At 44.0% G+C, this 11299-nt stretch overlaps 2 protein-coding genes across 2 annotated transcripts; both read left to right on the top strand.

Annotated features, from left to right (window-relative positions):
• Positions 1–204: 204 nt before the first annotated feature.
• Positions 205–942, top strand: hmx3b (H6 family homeobox 3b). The gene is made up of 2 exons (XM_016255609.1): positions 205–403; positions 492–942. The coding sequence occupies exons 1-2, from the start codon at positions 205–207 to the stop codon at positions 923–925; spliced, it is 633 nt and encodes a 210-aa protein (XP_016111095.1). The 3' UTR covers positions 926–942.
• A 2267-nt stretch (positions 943–3209) lies between these two features.
• On the top strand, positions 3210–7253 carry LOC107569504 (BUB3 mitotic checkpoint protein). The gene is made up of 7 exons (XM_016255610.1): positions 3210–3305; positions 4209–4403; positions 4486–4555; positions 4629–4780; positions 5193–5370; positions 6589–6615; positions 7033–7253. Exons 1-7 carry the CDS (start codon positions 3270–3272, stop codon positions 7251–7253), a joined length of 879 nt encoding a protein of 292 aa, XP_016111096.1. The 5' UTR covers positions 3210–3269.
• Positions 7254–11299: the final 4046 nt, after the last annotated feature.

The following is an 11299-nucleotide window of genomic DNA, read 5'->3' on the forward strand; positions in this document are numbered from 1 at the left end:
ACACACACACACTCTCTCTCTCTCTCTCTCTCTCTCTCTCTCACACCCCTCTCTCTCTTTACCTTTTGATTGTCATCATCATCTCTCAGCGCGCGGCAGAATCGCGTCAGTTCTTCTCATATGGATCAGCGCTGCGCTTCTCGCTTCAGACTGGAGTAACTTTCTTCTTGTTCTTCATCATCATCATCAGTGACAGTCTCACCGATGGAGGAAAAAACACAAGAAGTGAAAGATTCTCCGTTTTCCATCAGGAACCTGCTGAACAAACCCGACAAACCCAGAGCTCACCTGAATGTCCCGGACCTCAGCTTCCTGCGGCTCGGACCCTGGTGCTGCGCCGGCGGACCCCCGAGCACACCCGCGGGTGAGAACCTGCAGCCGCTCTTTACACCCATCAGTATTGGTATTAGTGTTAGTATGTGTTCACAGACCTGTAGGAAATGAGCCGCTCGTTTAAGACACTGAAGAGTTCATTCTGGTTATCACGAAAGCGCTCAAACGGGTCAGAAGTAAAGTGTTTCGTGTGTTTGTGTGTCGAGCAGCAGGCGGAGTCAGAGAGTCCACAGAAGCGGAGGATGAGGAGGCTGTTCTGGAGGACTCGGACTCGGACGAGCAGAAGAAGCTGTGCCGCAAGAAGAAGACCAGGACCGTGTTCTCCCGCGCGCAGGTGTTCCAGCTGGAGTCCACCTTCGACCTGAAGCGCTACCTGAGCAGCTCGGAGCGCGCGGGGCTGGCGGCGGCGCTGCAGCTGAGCGAGACGCAGCTGAAGATCTGGTTCCAGAACCGCAGGAACAAGTGGAAGAGACAGATCTCCGCCGAGCTGGAGGCCGCCAGCCACGGGCACGCGCAGAGGATCGTGCGCGTGCCCGTGCTCTACCACGAGCACGCGCTGTATTACCCGCACGCGCTGATCAGACCCGTGTGAGAGACCCCGCTGACCAGCTGACCAGCCGACTGACCATCACAGCGCGCGTCCTCTGATCCGGGAGTCCAGCTGTGTCAGGACCGAGATCTGAAGAGACAGTTCGCCTGACCTACTTTTATTATAACAAATCTAGCTTTGCTGAGGAAGAGCGCTTGGTGCAGCTGTTTATTATTATTATTATAATTATTATGATGATGATTATCTCCCCACACCCGTGTCTCCGCGCTACAGCGGCTGCGTCTGGGTTCTTGTGCTCGTGCTTCATCGGTCAGCTGGAAACACAGTGTGTGTGGTTCTGTGTGTTTGTCAGGACTGCAGTGCTGTGCTTCTGAATCTAATGCTTATTGACTTTATTTCTCAGTCTGAATGTTCACATGCACTGGTAAATATCTGTTGTGTTCTGCGACAAACGCCTGAAACTAAGAATGGTGAGGTTTGTGAAATAATGTGTTTGCTTCAGAGGAGTTGATATGATCATGAGTAAATCTTCATTGCTGAATGTGTCTGTGATTCTGAACATGCGGCTTAATAAAGCGCTGCTGTTGTAACTACGAGCTGCTCTTGTATTTTCTTTATTTTAGTGTATTATCTCATTATTTATCTTCAGTAATACAGAGAACAGAAATCATCACACAGTGTGTTTCCATGAGAGCGCGGGTTTTACGCATCTGCTAAAGTTATATTATAACCTTAATTAAAACATGTGAAATCTGATGTTTATAACGCGTGAATTATTCCTCTCACGCAGTGTTTAGCAGCAGCAGCTTACAGTACAACAGCTAAATAAATCAGCTGCATTCATATTTTATTTCTTAGTATTAATAGCATTTATATTTTCGCGTGCATTTTCATGATTACACATATTCTCTGTAAAACCGCACGAATATTAACATCTTAATGTATTCTTCATTTAACTATAAATGCGTAAGAACTCGCTTCATGTGTAATAATACCGTGCGTTTCGATAAGCAGCTGAAAGAGTAAATCATCAGGGTTCTAGATCTGAAACTGGACCAGCTGTACAGCAGAGGACTAAAGGCTTGCTGTCACCCTTTACTCTTGCAGGCATGTGTTCATCAGCAGACGCTTCTTCCAGAAGAGACACACCGAGCTCTAACCAGCACCAATAAATAAAGAGAAACACAAAACACCATTTGAAGTTTAAGAGTTAAAGACATCGTTCTTTGCGCCTCTTAATTACTCTGGAATTACAAACCGAATATTATTATTATTATGATTGGTTTTGCTGTTGTAGAAACATATTTCTGTCTTATTTAAAATAGAATTATATTCTAATCCTGCTCTGAATTTATTCACATCATTTTCTGAATGATAATGATAATAAAAACAGGATGGATAAGTATAATTAAGACAGAAACACAGGAAATAACTGTGATAATTATTTTTAAGGCACTCTACGTTTTTTAAATAGATACTGTAGTAATAATAATAATAATAGTTCAAAGTATGAATAGCTTTAGTCGGATCACATTAATAACCAACCAAACCGAGAGCACCCAGAGAACAGGCTTTGTTTATATCGCTGTGTAGAACTACATTAGCTGCATTTTTAATATTTAATCAAATGTAAATCCGTGCCGTGCTTTATTCGGGCAGGTGTGCTCACCTGAGAGGCTGAAGGCTTAAATGCACAGACACAGCATCAGTGTTAGTGTAACCTGAGGCTTTACTGGTGTCCAACACAGAAGAAGAACACCGCTATCTGCTGCAGCTCCAGCAGAAACCTTCCAACTGATGAAACCTGACCACAGTAAACACAACATATCTGTTTATGTGTGTTTTTCGAGTTATCTCCAGCTCATAAATACATGAACTATATGAATATAGTCTCCTGATGGACACATCATTTAGTATAGAAACTATAATATATATATATTCCTGCCCTCTTCTGTGATAAAAATGCAAAAACGGTGTCCGTAGCTGAAGAAAAAATCTATAATTCCTCGTTTTATTCTTAGAAATGTTTTTTGTGTGTGTTTTTTATTACAAAACTTGCAGAAACATACAGAAACAGGGAAGCGAGACATGAATATATTCCAACAAAAAGCAATTATAAAAATAAAAACAGAAAACAAATATTGTGTATTTGCATGTCAAATTAATTATTTATTCTTAGAAATGTAGCACAAATGTTTTATCTGATGATCTTCAACAGGCGGAAATGCGCAACGTCTCGCGATATTTTGTTGTTTCGTGTCCTCGCTCGTGCCCAGAAGTAAATCCTTGTGACCAATCATTGCTAAAGAACGTTAGAGGGAGTTTTGAAACGGACCAATGAGAGCAGAGCGCTGCTGTGAACGCGTCCAATCAGAGAAGAGAGTCGATGAGCGGCAGAGCGGCAGCAGAGAAGAGCGGCGCGGTGAGATTTAACGGAAATTCTGCTCATTTTAATAAACTATTCTGTGTGAAAGAAAACGATCAGCGGTGTTTCAGAGAGCTTATCACGGCGGCAGTGCGTCATGTGATGTGTAGAGTTTAAATTCCGTCGTAATGTCGGTTTAACGTTACGTTCCTCGAGCTTAGATCGGGAGGCATGCTAAAGCTACAGGCTGCTAGCTACACTCGCGCACGTCTGAGGCGAGAGAACACTGTGTGAATAAAGCTGCTGTTTCTTTCCTCAGCACCCGTCTGCTGTACAGCGGCTCTGGGGCCTTCTGAAGCTGCTATGCTGCACTGTACCTGTGGGTTAACGGCTCGTTGTGTTGACTGGAGCTGCTGTTGATCTCACGTAACGTTGCGCTCCGACAGAAGCGTGTGTCGCTGCGGAGAGTCCGAGCTCCGAGCTGCGCAGCTCACATTAAAGCAGCAATAAATGGCATTTCTTATGTTTTTTTTCTTTCAGTATTTATTGATCCTTATTTATTTCAATTACAGCTTCTGGATGTTTCTTTACATATAAAAATAGCTTACATATAGACTAATGTTAAGTAACGTTTTTAATGTAAAGTAGTTTATATTTGTACCGTTAGTATACGTGAGGCAAAAGAAGTTCGAATGAAGGATATATTAAAATTCATAGCATTAGTTCTGCTCGCGTATTTGAAGGCTTCTATTGGATGATTTAGGGTAAACGCAATATTATGCGACTACGCATTACTTTACAGAGAGTTGCGTGAGTGTGAACTTAACATTCTAATTTAAATAAGAACTTCCTAATGGCTGGTGCAACCCTACCCGGATCACACACGTGACCTGAGGAATCCGCACGAACACACACTCAGTGCAGGAGCTGATGATGTAATGTGTGTGTGTGTGCTCTCAGATGACCGGAACCAATGAGTTCAAGCTGACCCAGGGTCCGGAGGACAGCGTCTCGGCTGTGAAGTTCAGCCCGAGCTCGGCTCAGTTCCTGCTGGTGTCGTCGTGGGACTGTACGGTCCGTCTGTTCGATGTCGGCGCTAACAGCATGAGGATGAAGTACCAGCATCCGGCGCCGGTGCTGGACTGCGCGTTCTATGTGAGGGGCATCGCTGTAGAAACACTGGAGGGTCACGGATTCATTCACTGCTGTGTTTGAACTCTGTCTCGTGCCGTTTCAGGATCCGGCTCACGCGTGGAGCGGCGGTCTGGACAACCAGCTGAAGACGCACGATCTGAACACGGATCAGGGTGAGTTTAAACACCAGACGCTGGCGAGTAAACGATCACGCTGGTGTATGACTGCATCTGTGCTCTTCGTCAGACACGATTGTGGGGACGCACGACGCTCCCATCCGCTGTGTGGAATACTGTCCGGAGGTCAATGTGATGGTGACGGGCAGCTGGGACATGTCTGTGAGGCTCTGGGACCCCAGAACACCCTGCAACGCCGGGACCTTCACGCAGCCCGAGAAGGTGAGCAGACATGAGGGACACAGCGGCTCTGGCGCAGGAGTGGCTCTGATCTGTGTCTGTGTTTCAGGTCTACACGCCGTCTGTGTTTCAGGTCTACACGCCGTCTGTGTTTCAGGTCTACACGCTGTCTGTGTCTGTGTTTCAGGTCTACACGCTGTCTGTGTTTCAGGTCTACACGCTGTCTGTGTTTCAGGTCTACACGCTGTCTGTGTTTCAGGTCTACACGCTGTCTGTGTCTGTGTTTCAGGTCTACACGCTGTCTGTGTTTCAGGTCTACACGCTGTCTGTGTTTCAGGTCTACACGCTGTCTGTGTTTCAGGTCTACACGCTGTCTGTGGCTGTGTTTCAGCTGTCTGTGACTGTGTTTCAGCTGTCTGTGGCTGTGTTTCAGCTGTCTGTGGCTGTGTTTCAGGTCTACACGCTGTCTGTGGCCGGAGACCGGCTGATCGTGGGGACAGCGGGGCGGCGTGTGCTCGTCTGGGATCTGAGGAACATGGGATACGTGCAGCAGAGGCGAGAGTCCAGCCTCAAATACCAGACGCGCTGCATACGAGCTTTCCCTAACAAACAGGTCAGACACACACAGACTAGTTTGACAAATTCAGTTTCCATGGGTTTGTTAAAAAAAATTCTTTATCATCATGGATGAAAGGAGATCATTTTATAGCAGTTAGTGAGCTAAACACACAATAGAAAATAAGCATTTATCAGTACAAGCATCACCCGGTTCACATGCACTAGTTACCACAGGGTTAAATCAGACTGTAAACAATGGAGTGACACATTAGTCATAAAAATTGATGCAAATTTAATAAATTTTTATTCATGTATGCTACTTGTCAAAAGTTTTGAAACAATGATTTTTAAATGTTTTTAATGAAGTCTCTTCTGCTTATCAAGGCTGCATTTATTTGAGCAAAAATACAGTAAAAATTCTGAAACATAATATTGAACTGCTTTTACAGTATTTTTGATCAAATAAATGCAGCTTTGGTGAGCAGAAGAGACTCCATTAAAAAGATTTAAAAGTTGTAATGTTTCCGACCTTTAGACAAGTACTATAGTTTGTTTCCATTTCAATTCAAATTTAATTTTGTCTCACACACATCCATACATAATACGATGTGCAGTGAAGTTTTTTTCTCTATGCACATACAGAAATTAACAAGAATAATATAGAAAAAACTCAAGTATTCAAGGACACTAATAGTGCTGGGCGGTATGACCAAAAATTTATATCACGGTATTTTTCAAAATTATACCGGTTTCACGGTACATGACGGTATTTTTTTTTATCGCGTCTCTGGCGTTCAGTACAGACGGCTCTCTGCTGGCCATCGCCTCCTCGTACATGCAGGAGCAGGGAGACGTCTCTCACCCCGCCGACGCCGTCTTCATCCGCCAGGTGACCGACGCCGAGACCAAGCCCAAGTGAGTCCCGCCTGCCTCTTCTCTTTCTTTTTTTTATTTGTATAGCACTTTTCACGATACAAACTGTTGCAAAGCAGCTTTACAGAAAATGAAAGTTTGTACATTATATTTAGTAGTAGCTTATGTCCATATGGCAGAAATGTAAAGTGAAATCATGCAGTTAGTTAAGGACGTAATCAAACAGACGGTGAACTCTATCAGCAGCAATGATTATATTATATCCAGACTGAAGCGAGTTACCTCGGGACACAATTAGCGTAGCTGCTGCTCAAACCAAGCTGAAGGATGATAATGTGCATTTGATCAGATATAGCTGAAGTACGAGGTTATGAGATGCATTATGTGAATGCTTGGCTAAAGAGATGTCTTTAATCTAGATTTAATCCACAACACGTTTGCCACCGGTACACATCCACGCTCTTAATTACTCTTACTGCCAGAATTACTCGAATGTTTGCTTATTAGCTTTCACTGAATTAGAGAATATTTGTATGCAGATTATGAACAGATGCAGTGTTCAGTAGCATATTAGTGTGAGTCTGGAGTTTGCCTGACCAGTGATGGATGGGAAACCTGTTTGAAACAGTCATTATTTTGTGGTGCAGAAACCACATTGAAAATTTGCACTTTGATAAATGTCTTTAATTCATCACAGGATCATTTCAAATGAACCAGTGAATACCAAAAATTATTTACAAGAAACAGTGAAGTTACAGAATGTAAAATAAACACTTTCCCTTATACATGCAGTTTTTGTTGGTGTAACTCACTGACTCCGACTGAGAAATGACTTCTGTGTGTGTGTGTGTGTGTGTGTGCAGGCGGTTCTGACGGCTTCGTGAACATTTGGGATCCGTTCAACAAGAAGCGTCTGTGTCAGTTCCACCGTTACCCCACGAGCATCGCGTCTCTGGCGTTCAGTACAGACGGCTCTCTGCTGGCCATCGCCTCCTCGTACATGCAGGAGCAGGGAGACGTCTCTCACCCCGCCGACGCCGTCTTCATCCGCCAGGTGACCGACGCCGAGACCAAGCCCAAGTGAGTGTTAATCCACGTTTGCCTTCCTGCTGTTTAATGTGTTTGATTCATGCTGCTGTTTGAGTGTTTCTTCTCAAGCACTGCTCGATTGTTTCAGCTCTTTATCGACGCCTGCGTTCAGCGCTGTCTGTTTGTCCAGTAATGTCTTCAGAAAGAGCTTTAGTAGACGCTCCGATACATCAGGAGGCGCTCGCTGCATTACACGTGTCTCTGGTCTGATCACATACTGATCATCTTCTGTTAAATCTGTGCACGTCTGCATGTATATTGATCAGGTGTTCATGTAGTTTGTCTTGAAGCCGTACGTGCGCTAGTGTTTGATTGACAGGTGAGTGGGCGGTCCTTCACGCTGAACGCTGGTGATCTGATGTTTGTGCTCTTGTGTTCACAGATCCACGTGAATCCGCGGTGATCGCACACGTCACGTTCACTCACCATGAAACGTTCTGCTGCCACTCGTTTCCATCACGTCTGTCTGTCTTTTTATTCTGTCTCTGTCAACAGATAAAATTCAGTGTTTTCATTTTGTGTTTTGCCCTCCAATGTGTGTATTTTTTTATGTGCTTAAGAACAATAAAATATCCTTTTAATACACTGAACGTCATTTATCATGATCTTTCTCTGATCAGCTCTCTCAGTAAATGAAGTCCACCGTGACCTCGAGTCAAACGGTTTTGTTTGTTGACTGAGTGAATGGTGGGTTGTGCTTGTGTTCAGCTTCGCTCTCTCTCTCTCTCTCTCTCTCTCTCTCTCTCTCTCACACACACACTCACTCTTATCTATTCCAGAGATTGTGTAGAACATGCAATTATTGCATTAGAAAGCTTTGCTTCTGTCTAATGGCTTCGGCTGCTGCTTCAATATCCTAAACATTATTTGTGCGTTTGTTAAATGATGTTACTAATTCCTCTAATTAGCAGTAATGACTGCATCGCTCTCATTATGATGGCTTGAGCTTCATATGAAATGGCGCTGGTTTTAGAGGTAATTACCCCTCATCTGCACTAAATTGCGCTGTTTCCTGTCATCTTTGTGTTTGCTAAATTGGAAAATGGACTTCCTTGTCCGGCTGCTGCAGTAATGGAGGATCGAGAGGAGAAGCATCAGAAAACCGCGCGTTACACCTGTAACCTTCATCAGTCACGTGACCCGCTGACCTCAGAGAAAAAACCTTAGGAGAAGCCAGGCTCAGTCGGGGGCCAGTTCTCTGACCAGACGAAACCAGCATGATGTGGTTTTAATTCCAGGCTGCAGCAGAGTCAGATTGTGCAGAGGACTCATCTGGTTCCTGTGGTCTTGGGTCTTTACAGGGGATCTGTATCTGGGGCTCATCTAGTTGTCCTGGTCTCCGCTGTCTTTCAGGGCTGTGGAGGTCCTCTCTAGGTGCTGATCCACCATCTGGTCTGGACACGTACTGGATCCGGGTGACTGCAGTGACCATCTGATCTGGATACAGACTGGATCTGGTGGCTACGGTGACCTCGGAATAAGAGAGAAACAGACTAATATTAGCGTAGATGCCATTCTTCTAGTAGCAAGTACATCGGGTGTTATGAGAAGTGTTCCCGGTTGTCCTAATTAACACATCCTTTAAGGGATTTTAATATTAGAAATGCGTAAGTGTGTTATGTGTCTGCCTCCCGAACAATGTTAGGTAGGTTATTCCAGAGTTTGGATGGTAAATAGGAGAAGGATCTGCCGCCTGCAGTTGATTTTGAAGCACTGCTCGATTGTTTCAGCTCTTTATCGACGCCTGCGTTCAGCGCTGTCTGTTTGTCCAGTAATGTCTTCAGAAAGAGCTTTAGCAGACGCTCCGATACATCAGGAGGCGCTCGCTGCATTACACGTGTCTCTGGTCTGATCACATACTGATCATCTTCTGTTAAATCTGTGCACGTCTGCATGTATATTGATCAGGTGTTCATGTAGTTTGTCTTGAAGCCGTACGTGCGCTAGTGTTTGATTGACAGGTGAGTGGGCGGTCCTTCACGCTGAACGCTGGTGATCTGATGTTTGTGCTCTTGTGTTCACAGATCCACGTGAATCCGCGGTGATCGCACACGTCACGTTCACTCACCATGAAACGTTCTGCTGCCACTCGTTTCCATCACGTCTGTCTGTCTTTTTATTCTGTCTCTGTCAACAGATAAAATTCAGTGTTTTCATTTTGTGTTTTGCCCTCCAATGTGTGTATTTTTTTATGTGCTTAAGAACAATAAAATATCCTTTTAATACACTGAACGTCATTTATCATGATCTTTCTCTGATCAGCTCTCTCAGTAAATGAAGTCCACCGTGACCTCGAGTCAAACGGTTTTGTTTGTTGACTGAGTGAATGGTGGGTTGTGCTTGTGTTCAGCTTCGCTCTCTCTCTCTCTCTCTCTCTCTCTCTCTCTCTCACACACACACTCACTCTTATCTATTCCAGAGATTGTGTAGAACATGCAATTATTGCATTAGAAAGCTTTGCTTCTGTCTAATGGCTTCGGCTGCTGCTTCAATATCCTAAACATTATTTGTGCGTTTGTTAAATGATGTTACTAATTCCTCTAATTAGCAGTAATGACTGCATCGCTCTCATTATGATGGCTTGAGCTTCATATGAAATGGCGCTGGTTTTAGAGGTAATTACCCCTCATCTGCACTAAATTGCGCTGTTTCCTGTCATCTTTGTGTTTGCTAAATTGGAAAATGGACTTCCTCGTCCGGCTGCTGCAGTAATGGAGGATCGAGAGGAGAAGCATCAGAAAACCGCGCGTTACACCTGTAACCTTCATCAGTCACGTGACCCGCTGACCTCAGAGAAAAAACCTTAGGAGAAGCCAGGCTCAGTCGGGGGCCAGTTCTCCTCTGACCAGACGAAACCAGCAGTTCAATTCCAGGCTGCAGCAATGTCACATTGTGTCACACAATGTCACACACAATGTCACACTTACTCACCGTTCGTCTCCGACCGCTCTAATATTAGAAATGCGTAAGTGTGTTATGTGTCTGCCTCCCGAACAATGTTAGGTAGGTTATTCCAGAGTTTGGATGGTAAATAGGAGAAGGATCTGCCGCCTGCAGTTGATTTTGATATTCTAGGTATTATCAAATGGCCAGAGCTTTGAGAACGCAGCGGACGTGGAGGACTATAATGCAATAAGAGCTCGTTCAAATACTGAGCTGCTAAACCATTCAGGGCTTTATAAGCAGTGCTGGGGAAAGTTACTTTTAAAAGTACTGCGTTACAATGTTGCGTTACTCCATAAAAAAGTAATTAAATTCGTTACTTAGTTACTTTTTATGGAACGTAATGCGTAAGAACGTAAGGGCTTGCTTACGATGCAACGCAAAGCGTAAAAAGACGGTATAAATCATTATAATCAGTAATTACGTCCCACTGGATGCAACGAATGCCTGGTTTATAATGGGTTTTAATGTGTTTGTCTCGTCGCTCCGGCCGGACAGGGCAGCACAGTACATTTCCGTCACACGCTTGAGGTATTCAGCCAATCACAACGCACTGGATAGCTGGCCAATCACAGCACACCTTGATTTCAGACCGATGAGCTTTGTAACAATTTCAGAAAAGAGGTTTCAGAAAGATGGAGCATAGAGGAGAAACAATAATGTACAGTATGTGGAAAATGTGTTTTTTTAACCTTAAACCGCATAAACACATTCCATTACATTCATGTTCTTTTTAGCAGCATCATGACCCCTTTAAGGTGTATCATCTGGATCATTTTAATTAGTTCGTTATATATTTTTCTGTTTTGCCATTTTTTCTTGTCATATATTAATCAACAGTATATACTGTATGAACTGGTCGAATCAGCTTTTTCTTGCTTTTTTTCTTCTCTCTTCCCCCATCCAATCAGACGCCGCATGGTCTAGAATGTCCGTACACGGACATTCATTTTTTATTATTTTTTATAAATCCCGATATGTGTGTGGAAAATTGCATATGCAATTTCTATGGCCATTTTGTGCGTACGCAACGTTTATAAATGAGACCCCTGTTGCTTTATTGTTCGACATGAGTTTAAGGGCATTAAAAAGTTCATG

Source organism: Sinocyclocheilus grahami, unplaced genomic scaffold (genome assembly GCF_001515645.1).
Source record: "Sinocyclocheilus grahami isolate Dianchi unplaced genomic scaffold, SAMN03320097.WGS_v1.1 scaffold1353.1, whole genome shotgun sequence".
In the NCBI taxonomy this organism is placed as follows: domain Eukaryota; kingdom Metazoa; phylum Chordata; class Actinopteri; order Cypriniformes; family Cyprinidae; genus Sinocyclocheilus; species Sinocyclocheilus grahami.

Excerpts from the sequence above, each read along its gene's own strand:
- hmx3b (XM_016255609.1), top strand. The coding sequence starts at position 205 with ATGGAGGAAAAAACACAAGAAGTGAAAGATTCTCCGTTTTCCATCAGG. Across the intron at positions 404-491 it reads CTTTACACCCATCAGTATTG|CGCTCAAACGGGTCAGAAGT; the intron begins GTATTAGTGTTA and ends TTATCACGAAAG.
- LOC107569504 (XM_016255610.1), top strand. The coding sequence starts at position 3,270 with ATGAGCGGCAGAGCGGCAGCAGAGAAGAGCGGCGCG. Across the intron at positions 4,556-4,628 it reads CGATCTGAACACGGATCAGG|ACACGATTGTGGGGACGCAC; the intron begins GTGAGTTTAAAC and ends GCTCTTCGTCAG. Across the intron at positions 5,371-6,588 it reads GGTCAGACACACACAGACTA|ATTTAATCCACAACACGTTT; the intron begins GTTTGACAAATT and ends TCTTTAATCTAG.